Source organism: Panthera leo, chromosome A1, assembly GCF_018350215.1.
Source record: "Panthera leo isolate Ple1 chromosome A1, P.leo_Ple1_pat1.1, whole genome shotgun sequence".
Classification (NCBI taxonomy): domain Eukaryota; kingdom Metazoa; phylum Chordata; class Mammalia; order Carnivora; family Felidae; genus Panthera; species Panthera leo.
The window spans coordinates 72,045,956-72,066,072 of NC_056679.1; the positions used below are offsets into that span (position 1 = coordinate 72,045,956).

General features: G+C 36.6%; 1 protein-coding gene across 2 annotated transcripts in view; it reads left to right on the forward strand.

The window, feature by feature from the left end:
* The window catches only part of ITGBL1 (integrin subunit beta like 1), a 215,140-nt gene that overhangs the window by 101,937 nt on the left and 93,086 nt on the right, over positions 1 to 20,117 (forward strand). For both annotated transcript variants that reach the window (XM_042930028.1, XM_042930031.1), the window contains exon 7: positions 5,352 to 5,498. In XM_042930028.1, coding sequence (XP_042785962.1) covers positions 5,352 to 5,498 — 147 coding nt within the window. The remainder of the gene's footprint in view (positions 1 to 5,351; positions 5,499 to 20,117) is intronic.

A 20,117-nucleotide genomic window follows, 5' to 3' on the forward strand; every position in this document is an offset into this window, starting at 1 on the left:
ACATAGTGTGTGTGTGTGTGTGTGTGTGTGTGTGTGTACGTGTGTGTGTGTGTACCAATTCCTTCATACACAGATATAATTCATGCACACACTTGTGTACACACACATCCACAACAACTCAAAGATGTTACTGTTAACAGGATTTGAGTGTCACTAAAATGACCAGGGCATGACCAGCCATCCTGAAGTGTGCCAACTGTTTGTTTTGTTAGTTATATAAGCTGCTGCCCCCCGGAATTTACTTCCTGATTCTGAAATAACTTTTATTCCCGATAGCTGTTTACACTCTGGTCTATTTCCCCAAATCCCATAATTGTTAAAATATGTTGCTGTGTGACCTTAAACTTGATCTTTCAACTTGTCTTCTCTACCCGAAAAAGTACTGGCTTAGAGTTCCATTAATTTGGAAAGTGGAATCATTTGAAAGAACTGTATTATGTGAGGAAATTTATCATTGTGGATTACCAAAGCATTATGGAAAGAAACTGAAGGAAATGATTAAGTATATTCAGTTTGCATTATCTTGAAAGAAAAATCAAATATGTCAAATGTAGCAAGTACTAGTTAGATCTAATTTATTCCCCCAAACTTTTCCTATTGATGGTCCTCATATTACTTTGTAAGAAGCTACTTGAAAAAGTCAGATTGCAGTTCATGAGCAGTCTTGATCATTATAAAAGAAAGAAATGTCCTGTACAGCAAAAGAACATTTGTCTGGAATGGATGCAACTACATTTGTCCTGGATTGATATTTCTGAAATGGCTTCACTCAAAAGAACACAGTGATTACAAAGGAAAAAACAAGTTTCAGTGTCAACACCCTCTCCTGTAATGGCCTGAGAGCCTTTCCAGCTCCTACACGCTCAACGTGGCCATGGTGCCACGTAGTGTCTAGCCATGCCGCCCACTGCCTGACCATGTGGTACAGACGGGGCTACCATCCATTTACCAATGCTAGGCACCGTGTTGTTCTTCCATTGCTGTGTGTGTGTGTGTGTGTGTGTGTGTGTGTGTGTGTGTGTGTGTGTTTAATGTAGGTCATAGGTCTTCTGAGAGCTATTCTTTAATGTGAATTCTTCACATGTTTTGTATCAAGGATAAACAACAACATTCTGTATTTGTTGATCCTCTGTTTACAGAGTTTCAGAGTTTAGCGGAATACTGTTTAGAAGCCATGAAATTAACTCCTGGAAGCCATATCTATCTACCTATCGATTGATCAATCAACCTATATATTTAAAAAACTAACACAGAAGTATGAAATTTCAGTTTGGTAAAATTCACTTCTAATTTTTTCATTTGAAAGATAAAAGGAGATAAGGGCCAAGAGGTGGACTAGTGACATATTTAGATTAAAAACACAGATGTAATTTTTTCTTTTATGCATCTTTCACTATTTATTTAGAAAAGATTTGTTGTAGTATATTATGGCAGTCTAAAGGATTTTCATGCTAAACAAATAATCATTTCTAAACTCTTTTTTATATATCAAAACCAAGCATTTTCATCTTTTTCATTTTATCCCTATAAAATAATTCATTCTCTCCATCTTTGGCATAAGTTTTATACTGCACTTGAGAAACTAGTAACTCCAGGAGAGAAATTACTATTTCATTTTACGATTTCCTGTCTCCTCTGAGAGGCTCAATACCGGCTTCAGAATCTGATATCAATACCATGCATTTTTAAGTGATTTCCTAATTCCACTGATGAAATATCATAAAGGATTTTATAGAAAAGGTACAATTTCATTTAAAATGAGATCCATAATATTCTGAAATATATTTGGACAGCACATGATTTGGAATTGTTGAAACATGTAGGACATAATCTTCATTACTGTGAAAGTAAAAGTTAGGTTGATGCTTTAACTTAATTGCTAATAAACATTTAGATTCACAATACTGCTGTCAATACTATTTTTCATCATATTAAACTAGAATTGTTTAAACCTTGCTTTATTACTTCCACATTTGCTTCTCTGTGATCCTCACTGGGATATTTGATTGAGGTGTTTCTACTTTCCCCAAATGATGGAACCTTTAAGAAACGGTCTATATCCCTGCTATCACCATTTAGAGCCGTTGCCGTACATTTTCTGACTCTCAGTAATTTCATTCATTATGGATGGTTGAAATATGAAAAATATTTAAATATGAAATATGATTCATATTTTAATAACTCTTATTTCCTCAGCCCAAACTTGTTCAATTGATATTGACTTCAGATGGCATAGTGTAGAGAAGACTCATAAGTGGGTGATTTGGGGAGGAGCTATGGCCATCCTGAACTGGATAATATTCCCCATTGTGATACTTTCCTATTTAAAGGCAAAAGCTTTCGGTCTGCAACCAATCACAGTAGTGATACTGTCTCATTAATTCATTCCAGTGCATAAGCAACAGACTACAGCGGGGTTCCTGAGGGTCAATAACCCTCAATAACACTCGATGACTGGGTGAAGGCTGAGGCTGGGGAAGCCTCCAGAAGTTAGGTAGGGCTCATCACACAAGTGGCAAAAGTGAGAACACATTGTATGTGTTCTTCCCAGTTTTGCTTGGAGTTGGTGATGCCTGGGGGTGATGCATAACTTTATAGGACTCATTCTTGAGAATGTTCATGATGCTGCTCTAAATGCACAGGAAATAGAGATATAGGACCACATAGGCTGCTTCCCCACCCACCCCCACCCCCAGTGATTGTATTAGAGCACAGAGATAGCAAAGGGATAGAAAAATCACATAACATTAGGGAGGAAAGTGTAGAGATTAAACACTGAGTGAGGAAAACAATAAGAGAACAAAAGTGAATTTGGAGCATAAAGGTGAAAGAGTTTCAGAGATTTCGTCTTCTAGGTCTAGAGCAGCCGCGTTGTTTTTTTTTTTTTTTTTTTTTTCAAACTGTGTCACTGCATTCATAGCTCGTCCCACTTCTTTTGATCTTCATTGGACCAGATCTTAACTCTAAAAACTTCTTATTCATAACTTCTGACTGTCTTCATGAATTTTTTATTCCGCCACCAATTTTGTTTGAAATGTTGACATGTGAACAAACCTAAGATAGAAAACAGTGGCTGCTCTGAAGGCTGTATTCCAGCTACAGAACTTGAGAAGGGTCTGTCTTCGGTCACTGCTTTCCCTCCACACAGGCTCCTGCTTCGTTCCACGCCTGGGGACCAGGCCTCCCCACCAGGTGTGTGAGGGCATTCTCCTGGGTAGTTAGGGATTGCCTGGCATCCTTGCCTACTGAGTGTTTTCTTCTAACATTCCCAGCTACTTCAGACTTTTAAGAGTAAAGCTTTTTTCCCCTTTCACCACAACCCTGTTGTTCACTGTTATTGTTAAAGTGTCAGCTCGTCTCTCACAAATGGCAGCGTGTTCTGTTCTTTGTTCAATATCCTCATGACAGATCTGACTGTCCTCAAAATGAGACCTCTTGTCTCCAAGAATTTGGCCTCTATAAAAAGCAGGATTCGTTGTACTTCAAATGTTGAAATCTGTTTTAGCATTGTTATTTATCTATGTTTTTGCAATGTGGCTCTGTTTAGAAATTTGGCTTTAAATTACATGAGGGTTGAGAAGAAGGGTAAGGACTTCTAGGATAATAACAAAGAGCCACGAAGTCCAACAACCTCTGGAATATAACTGCCAATAAGTTAAACTAGTACAATAGAAACTCTGATATTTGAAGGTTTAAGTGACCCCATTGACATGTGATACATATTTATTAGCAATCTTAATTTTCTTTTCCTTTAAAATGATGATCTCAAAGGCAGAGTACTAAGGACAACAGCAATTTGTTGTTTAGAGTCTGTTACATAGTAAGTGATCAATAAATGTATGTTTAATTGGATGTAGCATTGAATGCAAAATTTGGATTCAGTGATCCCTAAGATCTCATTCCACTTTGACCTATGATTTTATGATTCGTTCCATGATGAACCAGGTTAATAGGTGGTGAAAAGCTTCCAGATATGTGGATTGTCCAATTCTTCCAACTCAAATGATAGATATCTGCCCACACACCTCACAGACTATTGAGAAAACATACTAGTCTTCACTGAAGGACAGTTTCCTTATTGTATGGTTTATATTAATATCAGATGCCAAAAACGAAAGAGCATGGAATTTCATTCATTAGTATTATCTTTGATTTACTTAAAAAAAGTACAATTCCACTTCCTTTAAAATCTTTCATGCATTTTTTGCAGCAATTATAGAAATCCACAGTGTTCTGCATCTGTAATAATGAATATCTGAATGCTGATTAGGAGTTAAGGAAAGCTCAACTCTGTTGCTTTCCTTTCTATTCCTACTTGTTTACATATGTGGACTCAAATGAATAAAAATAACAATAGCTCATTTTTATGTAGCATTTTAAGATATATTATGTACTTCCTGATAAATGTGGATAATGTATTATTATCTTCTTTAAAAATGAAGAAACTAGGGTCTCCTCGGCAGCTCCATTGGTTAAGAGTCCAGTTTCGGCTCAGGTTATGATCTCACACACGGTTCATGAGTTTGAGCCTTGCAGTGCAGAGCCTGCCTAGAATTCTCTCTTTGCCTTTCCTCTGCTCATGCGCAGTCTCTCAAAATAAATAAATAAACTTCAAAAAAATATGAAGAAGCTAAATCTCAGAGAAGTTGACGTTTGACCAGCCCTACCCTATAGATAGCAGGACCAGGATTTAGATCCACTTATTTGATTGATAACGTAGGCCATTTTTTGTTTGTTTGTTTTTTCGCTTTACCACGCCACTGCTCATCACAATTCTTTACAGGCCCTGTGACCATGTGTAAAGAACTTTAATATCTTTCCTGACCTCTTTTGTGTATATTACATTGATCTTCAGGGAATGTGAACTCCACAGACGTTACTTGTTTTAGACTAAGCGTCTCTAGGCTAAGCATGTCGTGTGTAGAAAAATGGTAATGAAAATAAAGTGTGGGGGCCTCTACAAGATAAGACCTGTTTCAAAAGCAAATTGTTTTCAATTTCCTATGGCTCTCCTCCACATGAATTAATTACCAAATCCATCACATACTCCATTTAGGCCCCAGCAGACCAATGCAATCGCAAGCACCTGGATTTTGATGGATTCAAGTTTATAGCCCTACGAACCCATCTATCTTATAGGGAATTGTTGCTTTTCTTTACTCCTCATGATCAATCAATGTAAACCAGGTATTAAAGAACTTGAGAAAAATGTGCCTTTGCTTTAATGTTTAATATGGTGTTAACGAAGATCCTGGCTATTTGTGATATTCACTGTTGAAAAGAAAACATTCATTTCTGACTTCTGACTTCATTGTCTATTTTTTCGTATTTTTTATACTCTCATTGTGAAGGTCACGGACAGTGTAATTGTGGAAGATGTGACTGCAAAGTAGGCTGGTATGGGAAAAAGTGTGAGCACCCACGTTCCTGCCCACTGTCAGCAGAGGAGAGCATCAGAAGGTGCCAAGGAAGCTCGGATCTACCTTGCTCTGGAAGGGGTAAGTGAGGGCTCTCAGGCCTGTTACCACCTCCTATGAGTCAAATGCACTCAATTCATATATATCTTATTTAACAGATAGCTGAGATCCCTGAATATGGAAAGGTTAGTCTTTTCAGAACTAATAATACATCCAGTTTGCATGACTGAAAGTACATGGAGAAATATAATATCTCTCTTTTTCCCTCTCTATTGTATGCGTGCAGGTGCACACACATGCCCACACCTACGTGCTCTTACATGATCAGTTTAGCTTTGAGGTCTGTTCAATTTCAGTTCAGTTTAGTTCAATGCTACATTAAAAACAACAACAACAACAACAATAACAAAAAAACAGTTTTTCCCAGGAAACAAAACAAGCAAAACAGAAAAGTAACCTACTGAAAGGAAGAGGAAGAAGATATTTGCAAATGATCTATCCATGAAGGGTTAGTATCCAAAGTATATAAAGAACTTGCACTCTCAACACCAAAAAAACCCCAAACAAATAATTTGACTTGAAAATGGCCAGAGTATCTGAACAGACATTTTTCCAAAAAGACATACAGATGGCCAACAGACACATGAAAAGATGTTCAACATCCCTCGTCATCAGGGGAATACAAATCAAAACCACAATGAGATATCATCTCACACCTAGCTGAATGGCTACAATAAAAAAGACAAGAAATAACAAGTCTAGGTGAGGATGTGGGAAAAAAAGGGAACCTTTGTGCACTGTTGATGGGAATGCAGATTGGTACAGCCACTGTGGAAAATAGAAATTTAATTAAAAATGTAAAAAATTAAAAATGAAATTATCATATGATACTGTATTTCCACTACTGTATATTTACCCAAAGGAAATGAAAACAGTGATTCAAAAAGATATATGCACCACTGTGTTTATTGTGGCATTATTTACAATAGCCAAGATATGGAAGCAACCTATCAATGGATGAATGGATAAAGAAATGGTATGTATGTATGTATGTATGTATGTATGTATATATACATATAAAATGGAATTTTACTCAGCCATAAAAAAGAATGAGATCTTGCCATTTGCAACAACAGGGATGGACCTATAGGGTATTATACTAAATGAAATAGATAAAGAAATGGTATGTACATATGTATGTATGTATGTATGTATGTATATATATATATATAATGGAATTTTACTCAGCCATAAAAAAGAATGAGATCTTGCCATTTGCAACAACAGGGATGGACCTATAGAGTATTATACTAAATGAAATAAGGCAGACAGATAAAGACAAATAGCATATGATTTCACTCATGTGGAATTTAAGAAACAAATGAGCAAATTAAAAAAGAGAGAGAGAGAAACAAAAATACCGACTCTTACAGAGAATAAACTGATGATTGCCAGAGGGGTGGGGTCAGGGATGAGCAAAATAGATAAACGAGAATAAGAGTACACTTCCTAAAAAAAAAAGTTTGGACATTTGCTCAAAACTTTCTGAATGAGACATTTAATTGTCCACTGACATTTCTGAAACTCATTAACATTACATTGAGGAAGTTGTTGACTTTTGAGAAAGCATTGTGTAAATAGATGGCTGAATAAGCTGATGCTGTTTTAGAAGGCACGTAGCCTCAGGTGTGGTCTTGGTTCCAGATCGGTGCACACTGGAAGAGGAGAAAAGCATCTAGAGGAAAGCTGGTTCCATTATTTTCATTTATCAATATAAGAAATAACAATTTCACCTCTCACATGAACATGGCAAAGTTAATATGAAATATGCCTTTGGAGGAACTAATCATTGAGATTATTACAGATTTTGTTCATGAAAGAGGAAAATGAGAAATACTTTCTTTTACCTGAACGCTAGACCAGAAATTTCATTTTGTTTTGCAGTTTTGTTTTTGGAGAAATGAATTTTTTTTTATTGAGATATAATTCAAATACCATAAAATCCACTCTTTTAAAGCATAAAACTTAGTGGGTTTTAGTATATTTGTTTATTTATTTTAAGTTTGTTTATTTTGAGAGAGAGAGAGAGAGAGCCAGTAACCCTGAGCAGAAACCAAGGGTTGGCCGCTTAACCAACTGAGCCCCCCAGGTACCCCTGTTTTCAGTATATTTATAAAATTATGCAATCCTCACCACTACTTCATTCCAGGGCATTTTCATCACCACTAAAAGAAATCCCATCCTGTGCCTCCTCACCAGTCACTCCCCATTCTCCTTCCTGCTCAATCCCTAGAAACCACGGATCTACTTCCTGTCCTGAGGGATTTGCCTAATCTGGGTATTTCAAAATATGTGATCTGTTTGTCTTTGGTTTTCTTTGACTTAGCATAATGTTGTCAGGGTTTATCCATGTACATCATTTCTTTTGCTGGCTGGATAATATTCATTTGTGTGGATTTCCACGTTTATTTATCCATCCATCTCTTAGTGGACATTTGGGTCATTTCTACTTTTTGACCATCACGAATACTGTTCTATGAACATTCACAAATAAATTTTTGTGCGGGTATGTGTTTAAATTCCTCTTGGACATACAGGTCAAAGTGGAATCGCTGAGTCATATGGTAGCTCTGTTTAACTTTTTGAGGTACAGCTAAACTGTCTTTCAAGTGGTGACACCATTTTACATTTCTACCAGCAGTGCCTGAGGGTTGCAGTTTCCTTACATCCTTCCCATTCTTTGTAATCATTTGTCTTTTTGACTACTTAGAGTTTTCTTTATGTAGAAGACAAAGTCCTTAAGATTATTTGCTCTGTAGGTATTTTCCCATACTCTGATATGTATCCCTAATGGTTATAAGTAGAAGGTTAGGGCATGGGTAGAAGGAAATTTTCATTTCAGAGATTTTATTTCTGACTTGCCCCATTTTCACCAGTAACCCCAGAGGGGAACTACTGTTCTGTCTGCATTAATAAAATATCATTAGTATCAGACCAGTGATCATTAATAAAATATCATCAGGGTGCCTGAGTGACTCAGTTGATTGAGCATCCAGACTCTTGATGTCAGCTTGGGTCATGATCTAACAGTTCATGGGTTCAAGCCCTACATTGGGCTCTGTGCTGACAGTGCAGAGCCTGCTTGGGATTCTCTCTCTTTCCCTCTCTCTCTGCCCTCCCCCACACTCTCTCTCTTTCTCACAAAACAGCAACAACAACAACAACAACAAAACACTTTAAAATATTGTCATTAGAAAGCTTGAGTAAGCCTGTCATGCTTTTAAAGGAACAAAGATTAAAAATTAATGTCCCTCACACTACTGTCATCCATTCATTCATTGTTAAAAGTAACAAATTATATGATAGAAAAATAAGAAAAGCATATAAAGTATCTCTCAAACACAGAACATCACTCTCTACATATTACCAGTTGTTTCTCATTTGTCTCTAAATTTTTTAATGCAGTGTTAGTGCAAGAAAAGTCCTGTGGATTTTAATTATTGTGGATGTCAGTCTTCGATAATTCTGACAAACACGTATTTGTCTCTTACCTTCCTAGACAGTCACTAATGTATCAGTTACATATTTATAGCACATATTTAAAGTTTATCTTATTAAAAAGGAGTTGAATAAATGTATAGAATTATGATACTTTTTATTTCATTTAAGCTTTTTAGAGTACTTTAGAGATCAATAATAAGCTTCCCTAGTGTCCTTGCAGGGAAAGGAAGGTATTGATGAGTGGAGTGATTTCCCAGGGAACCATCACAAAATATGAGGATTCTGAGAATGAAGACCAAGGATTTAGGAGAGCCAGTCCAATGCTCAGACCAGTGATCAGAGACCCTTCTTTTCTCACAGCTGCATCTGCAAACTCATTGGCATTGGATGCTGTAAAGCAAATGGCCAATCTGAAAACTTTTAAAGGATTAGTTTTGCCATTTATGAATGACAACTGCAGCTGTGGTTACATGAGTGAAGAAAGCAATTACAGGGCCCAGCAGTTCTCAAGACGGAGAGCCTCAGCAGCTTGCTTGCTGAGGCCAAGGAAAAAAAAATTCTCCCAGCAGAATGTATTGATGCTCTTCAGTGTAGTCCACCTGAGGGGCTAGGTGAAGGCATTTGTGCACCAGAAATTAAATTAGATCACTTGCTTCCGCTAGAGATGACTAAGTGTGATCATTACATCTTGAAAATAGGGGAATAATTTAGATAATCTCTTAAACTCTCTATTAATCCTGTTACTCCTTGATTGCTTTTTTTTTAAAGTGTATTTATTTTTGAGAGAGACAGAGTGCAAGCGGGGGAGGGGCAGAGAGGGAGGGAAAGAGACAATCCCAAGCAGACTCCACAGAGCCAGATGTGAGATCATGACCTGAGCTGAAATGAAGAGTCAGACACTCAACTGACTGAGCCACCCAGGCACCCTTATTACTCCTTGATTTCGATTCCTTATTGCCTATATATATCTTTGTTTAGAGGACTCTCATCTAGTCGATTTGAATACACAGTTACTCATCCTAATTTCTGCTCCCAGGGACTGGAGCTAGGAGATAACTTTCTCTAGTCTTATACCAGCGTTCTGCTCAAAAACTTGAAATGGCTTCTGATAGGCTACACATTACTTTTAAATTCTCCTTGACCTAAGAATAAATTTTTATTTTTATTGAGTTTCTCCTTCTGAGTAGGTGTCTGGCTTTGGCCAAAACGTGTGAGCAAAATTGATGTGTGTCGCTCCAGAGCAGAAGTTTGAGAGGCAGTGAGAGATTTGCCATCCCTCCTGTCCCCGTGTGGGGACTTGCAGTGTTTGAGATGGTGGCTGATTCGGGAGGCGGGGTCTCTGAATGAGGATTGAAGAGACCTCTGCTGACCCCTGAGGAACTGTACCACAAGTGCTGTCTTAAGCAGCTGAGATATTACGGTTTTTTGTTACTGCAACAGAACTCCTGACTCATACTCTTGCACATCCAAAATTTAGCGAATGAAGTTAAAACAAACAAGCAAACACAAAAAATCATGCTTAAACTCCAAGAGATCAGGAGAAAAAACAGTTGAGGTTTATAACCATATGCATATCTTATCACTATCAATAAACGTGTATATTTTACAAATGATGTATTTATGCTATTCTGTGAACAGCATTCATATGTACTTCTTCAACAGGGAAAATGGTAAGAACATTGAACGTATTGTCATTTGTTAATATCCCCCAAACACAGTGAAGTAGGATGTATAATTATTCTTCTTTTTACAGAAAAAGAAACTGGAAATTTGAATAGTTTGCCATCTTACATAGTAAGTGCCAGAGTTGCAAGTTTTTATACAAACTTTTATTACAAGCCGTCCAACTCCAGAACTGTTGTTTTAGATCGTGTATTCATTCTTTTAACATGCCAATTGGTTGAGCGATATGTAATGACTACATTTCCTTGTTGAAAACATTTTTATGCAAAATCGTTGATGTTGCTGCATCGTATTCCCTAGCATAGTTGTAGTATAGTATCTATAGCATAGTATGATAGGATAGTATATAGTGGTAATGTAGTATAGCATTTATACTATAGATTTATACTATAGATTCCTTAATATAGTTTAGTGTAGTATCTGTAGTATAGTATCTACAGTATAGATACCCTAGTATAGTTGTAGTATAATATCTATAATATAGTATCGTATAGTATAATCAATTCCCTAGTATAGTTGCAGTATAGTGGCTATAGCATATTATACTATGGTATCTACAGTATAGTATAGTATCGTATGTTATCTATAGATTCCCTAGTATGGTACAAGTATAGTATCTGCAGCATAGTAAAATATAATATAGTATAGTATAGATTCCCTTGTATAGTTGTAGTATAGTATCTATAGCATAGTAAGATATAGTATAGTACAGTATAGCATAGCATAGTATAGTATAGTATAGTATGGTATAGTATAGTATAGTATACTATCTATAGTATAGATTCCCTAGTTTAGTTGTAGTATAGTACCTATAGCATAGTATGGTATAGAATAGTATAGCAGTATAATATAGTATAGTGTAGTATTTATAGTATAGATTACCTAGTATAGTTCCCGAGTATAGTTGTAGTATAGTATCTATGGCATAGTAAGGTATGGTCTGGTATGGTATGGTCTGGTATGGTATGGTATGGTATAGTATCTATAGTATAGATTGCCTAGTATAGTTGTAGCAAACAAATCTAATCATTCCTCCTCTATTAGATAATCTAAATCATCTCTTACTTTGTTCAAGTTCTAAATGCTGTAATTTATATTCTTGTAGCAGAAAATTTGCACAATTTTTTCTTAGATGTAGAATGTACATCTAAATGTATACCAATATAATAAATATTTTCAATAAAAAAATTACCCAAACAAATCATTTTCTCTAGAAAAAGTGGACTAATATACCCTCCTACCAGGAACATAGCAAAGGTTCCCTTCACTCACCAATGGTGACAACTGCAATACTAAGTAAGCTGTTCTTGATACATTTTGCTCTTAGTTTTATGAGCTCACCATTTATCAAACTCCTTTCATTGACTTCTGTAATCATCAAACAAATTATGTATCTACAGACATTATTATTCAGAAGCTTGTGTTTGCTGTATTTGCCTTTTTGGATCATCATTTGTCCTTGTGTCTAAGTCATCTTTTTGTTTGGTCTGTTCTCACATGTTTTTACTTGTCCTCTCTGCCCTTTGGTTTTCTTTCATCAGACTTGTTCTAAGAGGTTTTGCGTATGTTTTAGTCCTTAAACACACATAAGCATTTACTCCCACAAGGGAAAGTGGGAAGTGGAGGAAGAATGATAAATTAAAGCTAATTATTTAATATTGTAGCTTTTAGAAAATAGAAACTATGTCCTCATTTTTATCAATTAGTACATTTTAATTAATGAATTAAGCAAGTTGGTTCAATTCCCTTAGCTAGAAACATACTTTCAAAGAATAATAGCATGCCAAATTCCCACCATCTGGAGATTTTTCAATTTGAGAGATAATTTATCTCTTTTACTGGCAAAAGACATCTTTAAATTTTCGTTTTATTTTATCAGAGAAGTTTCCCATTAGGCATGTATTTTTTTAACCTATGTGATTTTTACTCTGACTTTTTGACAACTGAAGCATAATTTTTCTCATTCATGTGCGCAGAGATGTTTTTTGGAACAGACAAGGAAAGTCCTCCAACGAACGTATTTTAAAGACTTTGCTTGGGAAGGTGGATCTTTGTATATTTTTACTAAATTATTTTGTAGCTTTATTGAAGTATAAATGATAAACCAAAAGATAGCACATATTTAATGTAAACAATTTATTGAGTTTGGACGTATGTATACACCCATGATGTCGTCACCACAATCAAGGTCATAAATATATCTATGCCTCCAAATACAGTAAAACCTTGGTTTGTGAGCGTAATTCATTCTGGAAACATGCTTTTAATCCAAAACACTCATCTATCAAAGTGAATTCCAAGAACTATTGGCTCAGTTGTGATCATGTGATGTTGGGCATCACATACTACTGGTATTTGCAAGTCATCGCTCGTTGGTCAAGTTAAAATTTATGAGAAATGTTTGCTCATCTTGTGGAATACTCACCGATTAAATTGCTCACAATCCAAGATTATGTCCTTGTGTCCCTTTGTATTTGTGTATTTGTATTGTGTCTACATGCGTGTGTGTATGTGTGTGTGTGCGTGCATTTGGGATACTTAACATGAGAGAGATGTCTACAATAGTCAAACTTATAGGAGCAGAAAATAGAGTGGTTGTTGCCAGAGGGGGAAATGGGGACTTGTTTAATGGGTATAAAATTACAGCAACACAAGACGAGTAAGTTCTAGAGATTTGCTGTACTGCATAGTGCCTATAGCAAACAATACAGTATTATGGACTTACAAATTTGTTAAGAGAGTAGACCTCCAAACATTTAAATTAAGCACCACACCACCTATTGTGATTTTTGATTCTATTTTAAAAATTCTCAGTGGCGTAATTAAGTATCTTATTATAAGTTAGCTGCAGTGAGAAATGCCCGGTTTTCAAGAGACAAGGGAACCCAGTGTGTTCTTCCCGCAGTATTTCAAGACAGCATGCAGGATTCAGATTTACTCTGTTCTAAGTGTTTAGATGGATTGATCACTACATCATCTGGTGCTCGAGGAATAGTCATGGTAAATTATAGCATTTCAAACATAGTTGTTAAGGACCGCAGCCAAAGGAGAAGAAGAAATAACCCTGTAACATTAACGTCTTACTCTTCCTTATCCAGAAGGAAAGGAGCTGATTTTAGAGATGTACCAAATGGGGAAAATATCAGTGAATTGGTAAATCATGCCAGAAACAAGTCTGTATTTTGTCATATTAAATGATGACAAATCAGTCTGTGGATCCTCAGGCAGTCTTCCGTGGATCTCTGAGCACATTGTGCTGTCTACTATGGCTTTTAGTTCTATTGTCATGGAATGACCCATAATAGTAGGATGGTACCTAGGAGGAGAAAAGCATGTTTATTATTTGCTTTTTTTGTACTTAGGCACACTTACTGGAATGTCTGAAATTGTATATGCATCCTATATTTCACAAAACCTCAGGAATGTAAATGTTATTTATATGACTTTTTATAAGATAGTGCAGAGACAGAAAGTTTGGGATACAGAGAGAAGTAAAAATGATGCTTCCAGCATTCTTTCTCTGTGTTCCCATGAGGTGCCGGGACTTCTGTGTGTTGGGTCATTTTCTATCCTCAAGGAGGCCAAAGACGCAGGTGCCCAGAACTGGTGGCTTCCTGGAAGGCCCTGATTAAATCCAGTGTTAAATCTCTCATTTATATGAAAAAGCAGCGTTCACTAAAGGCATAATTTGCATATATTGAAGTGAATTGCTAAAAAGAATTTAAAAGAACCAAATTTCATAGAAATGACAATCTCATACAAGGTGATTGTTTAAGGACTCCTTTTTCCAGTGGGTAAATAATTATCCTTGTTCCTTATTCCCCCTTCTTTATTTTATCTTGCCTTTCTTCTTGCTATTTTTATATTCCACAGAACCTAGAGGAGAGGAAGAAATTCAGAAGTTGAAGTTAATAATTTTGAGTTTTTAAAAGATGGTAGAAGATATTTCAATGGAAAATTACATAGTATTTTTTTAATTACCTGAGATTTTTCTAATCTGTAGTCCAGAATACTGTATCACTTCCAAGATAGTGTGAATATTTTTTGTGTGTTCCAGTCAACGATCTTGTTTAAATGTTTTATCTATGGCAACAGAGCATATTGTGTCAAAGATAGGAATTGATCCAAATAAATAGACAATTTTTATTACCTTTTGCATAATTTTTATGATAAATTGAAAACCAGTGAAATTCTTTGGCAAAGAAAACTTCTTCATAAGGCCTGCAACAAATATTGTCAAAATCTATTTGAAATGAAAATAGAAAATTGAACATGAATTCAATCCCAATTTCTTTAAGTGAGCTTAAAATGAAATGTGTGACAACTATGACTATTTTGTTACTACAATTATTTATTTGTTTCTATTAAAACACTAAACACATAGTGAAAGAGGTAGTGTGGTGCTCTAGCAATTATTTACTTAATTTTATTCAATATAAAAACGCAAACCAGATAGTTTTAATAAGAAACAATCTGGTCTGGCTATCAGCCATAATCTTCACGGAACCATATACTCTACAGATTTTCTTTTTAAATGTTTTTTTTAATGTGTATTTTTGAGAGAGAGAGAGAGAGAGAGAGAGAGAGAGAGAGAGAGAGCATGAGCGGGGGAGGGGCAGAGAGTGAGAGAGACAAAGAATCTGCAACAGGCTCAAGGCTCTAAGCTGTCAGCACAGAGTCCGACGTGGGGCTCGAACTCACGAACTGCGATATCATGACCTGAGCCGAAGTCGGATGCTTAGCCGAGTGAGCCACCCAGGTGCCCCTAGATTTTCTTTTTAATAGAAAGCCAATGAGCCAGAATTTCATCATTTTGTCTAGGCTTTAAGATCATATAGCTGATCAGAACCCTGTGATTTTCCTCTTGGACACATAAGATATTATTAAAAATTGATAGGACTGGCCCTTGTGCAATATTTGCATAATGGATGTATTCAATATATAATCATATGATAGCACATAGCTAACCCATACATCCTACTTTCATTAGTGATGTTGTTTATAAGATTTAATCAACCTGATTTTTACTGACCACCCTACATTGTATTTCTATGCTAACCCAGAGGTCAGGAAACTAGGACCAGGAGGCCTGCATTCTGTGTTTACAGATAAAGTTTTATTAGAACACAGACAAGCTCATTTGTATGCATATGGCTGCTTTCTTGTTATAATGGCAGAGTTAAATAGCTGCCACAGAGAACGTATGACACACATAGCCTAAAATGTTCACTATTTAGCCCTTTGTAGAAAAAGTTTGCTGCTCCCTACACCAAGTATTTGTGGTAAATGTGACAAAATGTGGTGGGAAAGGGGATTGAGTACCTTGAGAGTAAGAGGAGGAAGATACTCTTTTCTAAATAAATTTGGGTGCAGATATGGTTCATGAAGTGAGTGAAGCTGGAATTGAGTCTGTAGGGATGAGTAGCCTTAGACAGATAATGATTTTGAAAAAAGTGTGTCCCAGGTAGAGGGAACCACATGAAGAGAAACACTGAAACACTGAGTTAACCAGAGAGTAAATTGTGCAGGGAACAAGAAGAAAATTCACTTTTGATGATAAATAAAGAAAAAGAAAATAGTGGGTGACAGCCTAGGGGCAACTGTCATCCTCCCTCCCCCACTTCTCCCCATGTTGTGATAGGTTTGAGACAGAAAAATCAACTTCTTTGCAGAGCTCTTGTTCTCATAATTTTCTTAGGAGGTTAATTGTTAGTAAGAAAGACACACATTGTAAACACAGATTGTAAATATGCTAAAATGATGTCATAGAAATGCCAGGTTAACCTTGCTTAGTGCCCACTCCACCGTGTCATTGCTGAAATGCCAAGTTTAACATAACTACAGTTACCAAGATTCGGATCTTTCCGTGAATGAGACAAATATGTTAGTGTCTCTCATGTATCTTTCTCTCTCCTTCCTGCCTCTCAAATCAGGTTTACTTATTTACTGACAGAATAGGAAAACACAAGCACAAATCAAAAGTGGATGTTTTATTAAAAGTCATTCATGATAGCAAAGTAGTAACATGACAGGATTTTAGCAACCAGATTAGTATCTTGAGGGACACATTACCTGTACTGGATATTTATACACATACCCATGTGTTTTATTTTTAAAATATTTTTTTCTTGAGTTTTTATTTAAATTCCAGTTAGTTAACATACAGTGTAATATTAGTTTCAGGTGTAGAGCTTAGTGATTCCACACTTGCATGCAACACCCAGTGCTCATCACGACAAGTTCACTCCTTAATCCCCATCACATATTCCACCTATCTTCCCTTCCTCTCCCCTCTGACAACCATCAGTGTGTTCTCTACAGTTCTCTCTGAGTCTGTTGTCTCTCGGCATCTTTGTTTTTTTCCCCCATGCTTGTTTATTTTGTTTCTTAAATTCCACGTATTTGTTTCTTAAATTCCATTAAAATCATATGGTATTTGTCTTTCTCTGACTGACTTATTTTGCTTAGCATAATACCTTCTAGTTCCATCCACGTTGTTGCAAATGGTGATATATCATTCTTTTTTATGGCTAAGTAATATTCCATTGGAGATAGCTATATATAGGAGATATCTATCTATCTATCTATCTATCTATCTATCTAGATATATCACATCTTCTTTATCCATTCGTCACACCCATGTGTTTTAAATGGCAAAGGGTCATCATGTCATGAAGCAAGATAGTAGGTTATTGGTATGGAGGTAGGTGACTCTAAGTGTGGGCCCTACCACCAGCTAGGTATCTGAGCTAGCAAGTCACAGGCTAAAGTGGCAGCAAAACCCTGATGGTGACTGTGCACTTAACTTCTTTAGGCTACTTTCCCTCTCCTTTCTTTTCTGTCCACAGGAAGTGAACTTGACTGTCTTCTGACTCATTTGGATGCTTAAATTTTCTGTCTGTTCTCATGGGCTCCATGCCTTTATTTTCTGAATCACCTTCACAACAGACTCTGGTTTTGCATAGCTAACTGGATAGACAGAGCTGACTATTCCTCACGAGAATCAGGTGACTAGCCAAGTATTCTTCTAGGCTCTGCTTTCTGCAGAGTGACTGTTTGGGGTACGAAGTAATGTATTCTTCACTTATGGCATCCTTTCATTTGGAATATAACAGTTAAGATGGATGAGATATTGGTTCTCCATAAATATTTTTTTCTCATGTGATGCCTTTTATTTGGATAAAGGAGGAAAGGCGGGATTCTTTGGCTTCTTATTTAAGTTTCTAAATAATTCTGGCCTCTATGCTGCTGAAAATATCCATGCCATGTGGATGCTTGTAAATAGTACCAAATGGTCTGGCATAGTACAGTTGTGAGCCATTTAAGGTTTGAATGGTCTCAAGGATGAAATAGCAAATATTTGAGGTCATATGTAAAGTGCTTTATAAGGACATTAAATTCTTTGCTAGGATGTCTTTCTCTGGATTTCTTCCTAAGGCCCTATATTGTACAATAGTTAACCGAAGGAGTTTAAAAGAAATATGAGTCATATATATACATATATATGTATATATGTTATATATATATAACATATATATATGTTGTATATATGTTATATATATATAACATATATATATGTTATATATATGTTATATGTATATATAACAGACTCTTAACTTAAAAAATGCAAGCAGATATGAAGTATATGGTGACTGGAAAGTCTCTTATACTGCTTCATTTGATTAATTTGCCAGAAGTCTGGGTATGATTAATGTTACTATTCAATTATAGTGACAGTGGTGAGACAGACTTGCATAACTTTATGCTCTTGAGTGTAGTTTAATTATGAAAGAGTCAGTAGCAAAATCCAAGTGGCATAATTCATGTTTGAGTCTAGATGCACTCTTCTGGATGCTCCTACTACATAAAGAGAAAAATCCAGAGGGATCGCTGGGAAATGAGATCTTAGTTTTGCTGGGAAGCCTGAGGTCTTGTGACTACACAAGGGTGGGAAGAGGGTTGCTACAAGCTGACATTGTTCAACCCTGTTCCCAAACGTTACTAGGAACAGGCATCGGTTTCTACTTGTTTGGGTAGAGAGGCTCACACACACTGCCACCGTTGTGCTTCCTCTCTGTATCTATAGCCTTTTGCAGCCGGCCACCTTCCTTGTGAGGACATGTGCCTCTGTAGGGGCAACAATTAGGGAGATGGCCGTATGGCTCATGACACCTTCACAGTGAAGATGTGTTCGTGCCATTTGTTGTTTGTGTGCCCCTGGAACATTTTTTTTTATAGCTTTATGGACGCTCAGTTATGTTAGCTATAAAATTAGTGTTGTAACTTCTCTGTTTCCTCTAAAATGTTGTTGTGAGGAGCGATTAAGATAGTGCATATGAGATTGTTTTGTTAACTTTAATATGCCATTGTAAGGGATTACAAGGGTTTAACTAGACATAGTAGATGAACTCAAGGACACAGAATTTAATAGAGAAAACAAGATCAATATTTACTCACTCATTCATTCATTAATTCATTCACGCATTCAACATATACTTATTGGCATCCTGTTATGTGCCTAGAACCAGTCTAGGTGCTGAGGAAAGAATAATAAATAAGACAATTAATGTCAGGGCCCTCAGCATTTCCAGTGAGTTTGGCTGGAGAAGTTAAATAAGAAAACAATTTCCATTAGAGCCAGAAGAAGGAAGTCAAGATAATACATTGAGTATCTGATGTAGAGTTTGGGATAAGGTGGTCAGGGAACTTCTCTGAGGGGGTCCTGTGTGGCCAGATCTGAGTATTGAAAGGGAGCCAAATGAGAACAGAGGGAAGGTGGCCGGAAAACAGGAAAACAATGGTTTATACAACATTTCAGACGCAGATGATGGTCGCCTGGAAGAGATCCAAGTCAGGTGGGCTTTGTCCTTAAAGAATCCACAGAAGAGACTGAGAGCTTGTTGAAGAAGAATTTTTAAAATGCCACTGCGAGCTCCTACCTAATTTAATTTGTTCGTGATGTACCCCGGACATCAGGGATTTTAAAAGCTCCCTGGTGATTCTACTATGCAGTCACATTAAGAATCGCAGTTCTGCAGAGTGTATAATGGACAGTCCTGCAGCAAAGGATGGGCTCTTTTGCTTTTGCCCTACTTCCCACAGAGCAAACAGGGCTTCAGGGAGTGCTAGGAATTGCAGAAAAATTACTGTCATGTGGGGTCTTTTCCTGATTTCTGTTGAATAGGTGGGAAGGCAATGAGGCAGAGGTGGAGGGGTATGCTCTCAGAGAAGGGGGGGAAATACTGGAAATCACCTCAGGAGGCACAGAAAGATGAAAGAATATGGTATGTTTGTTCAAGGACTTGCTCCATCCCAGATTTTGTATATCTGCATTTTTAAATAGATCTCCAGTGTAATTTTGAAGCACTTGGGTATGAATGCTGGGTTATATCTTTTTCACAAAAATGTCCTTCCGTGGTCCTCAATTACTCAGAACCCTTAGAGCTGCTTTCAAACTTCATAGATTGTTTTCTGAGAACTAATCTGTGGTGCTTCCCTGACCTGAATAATTTGTAT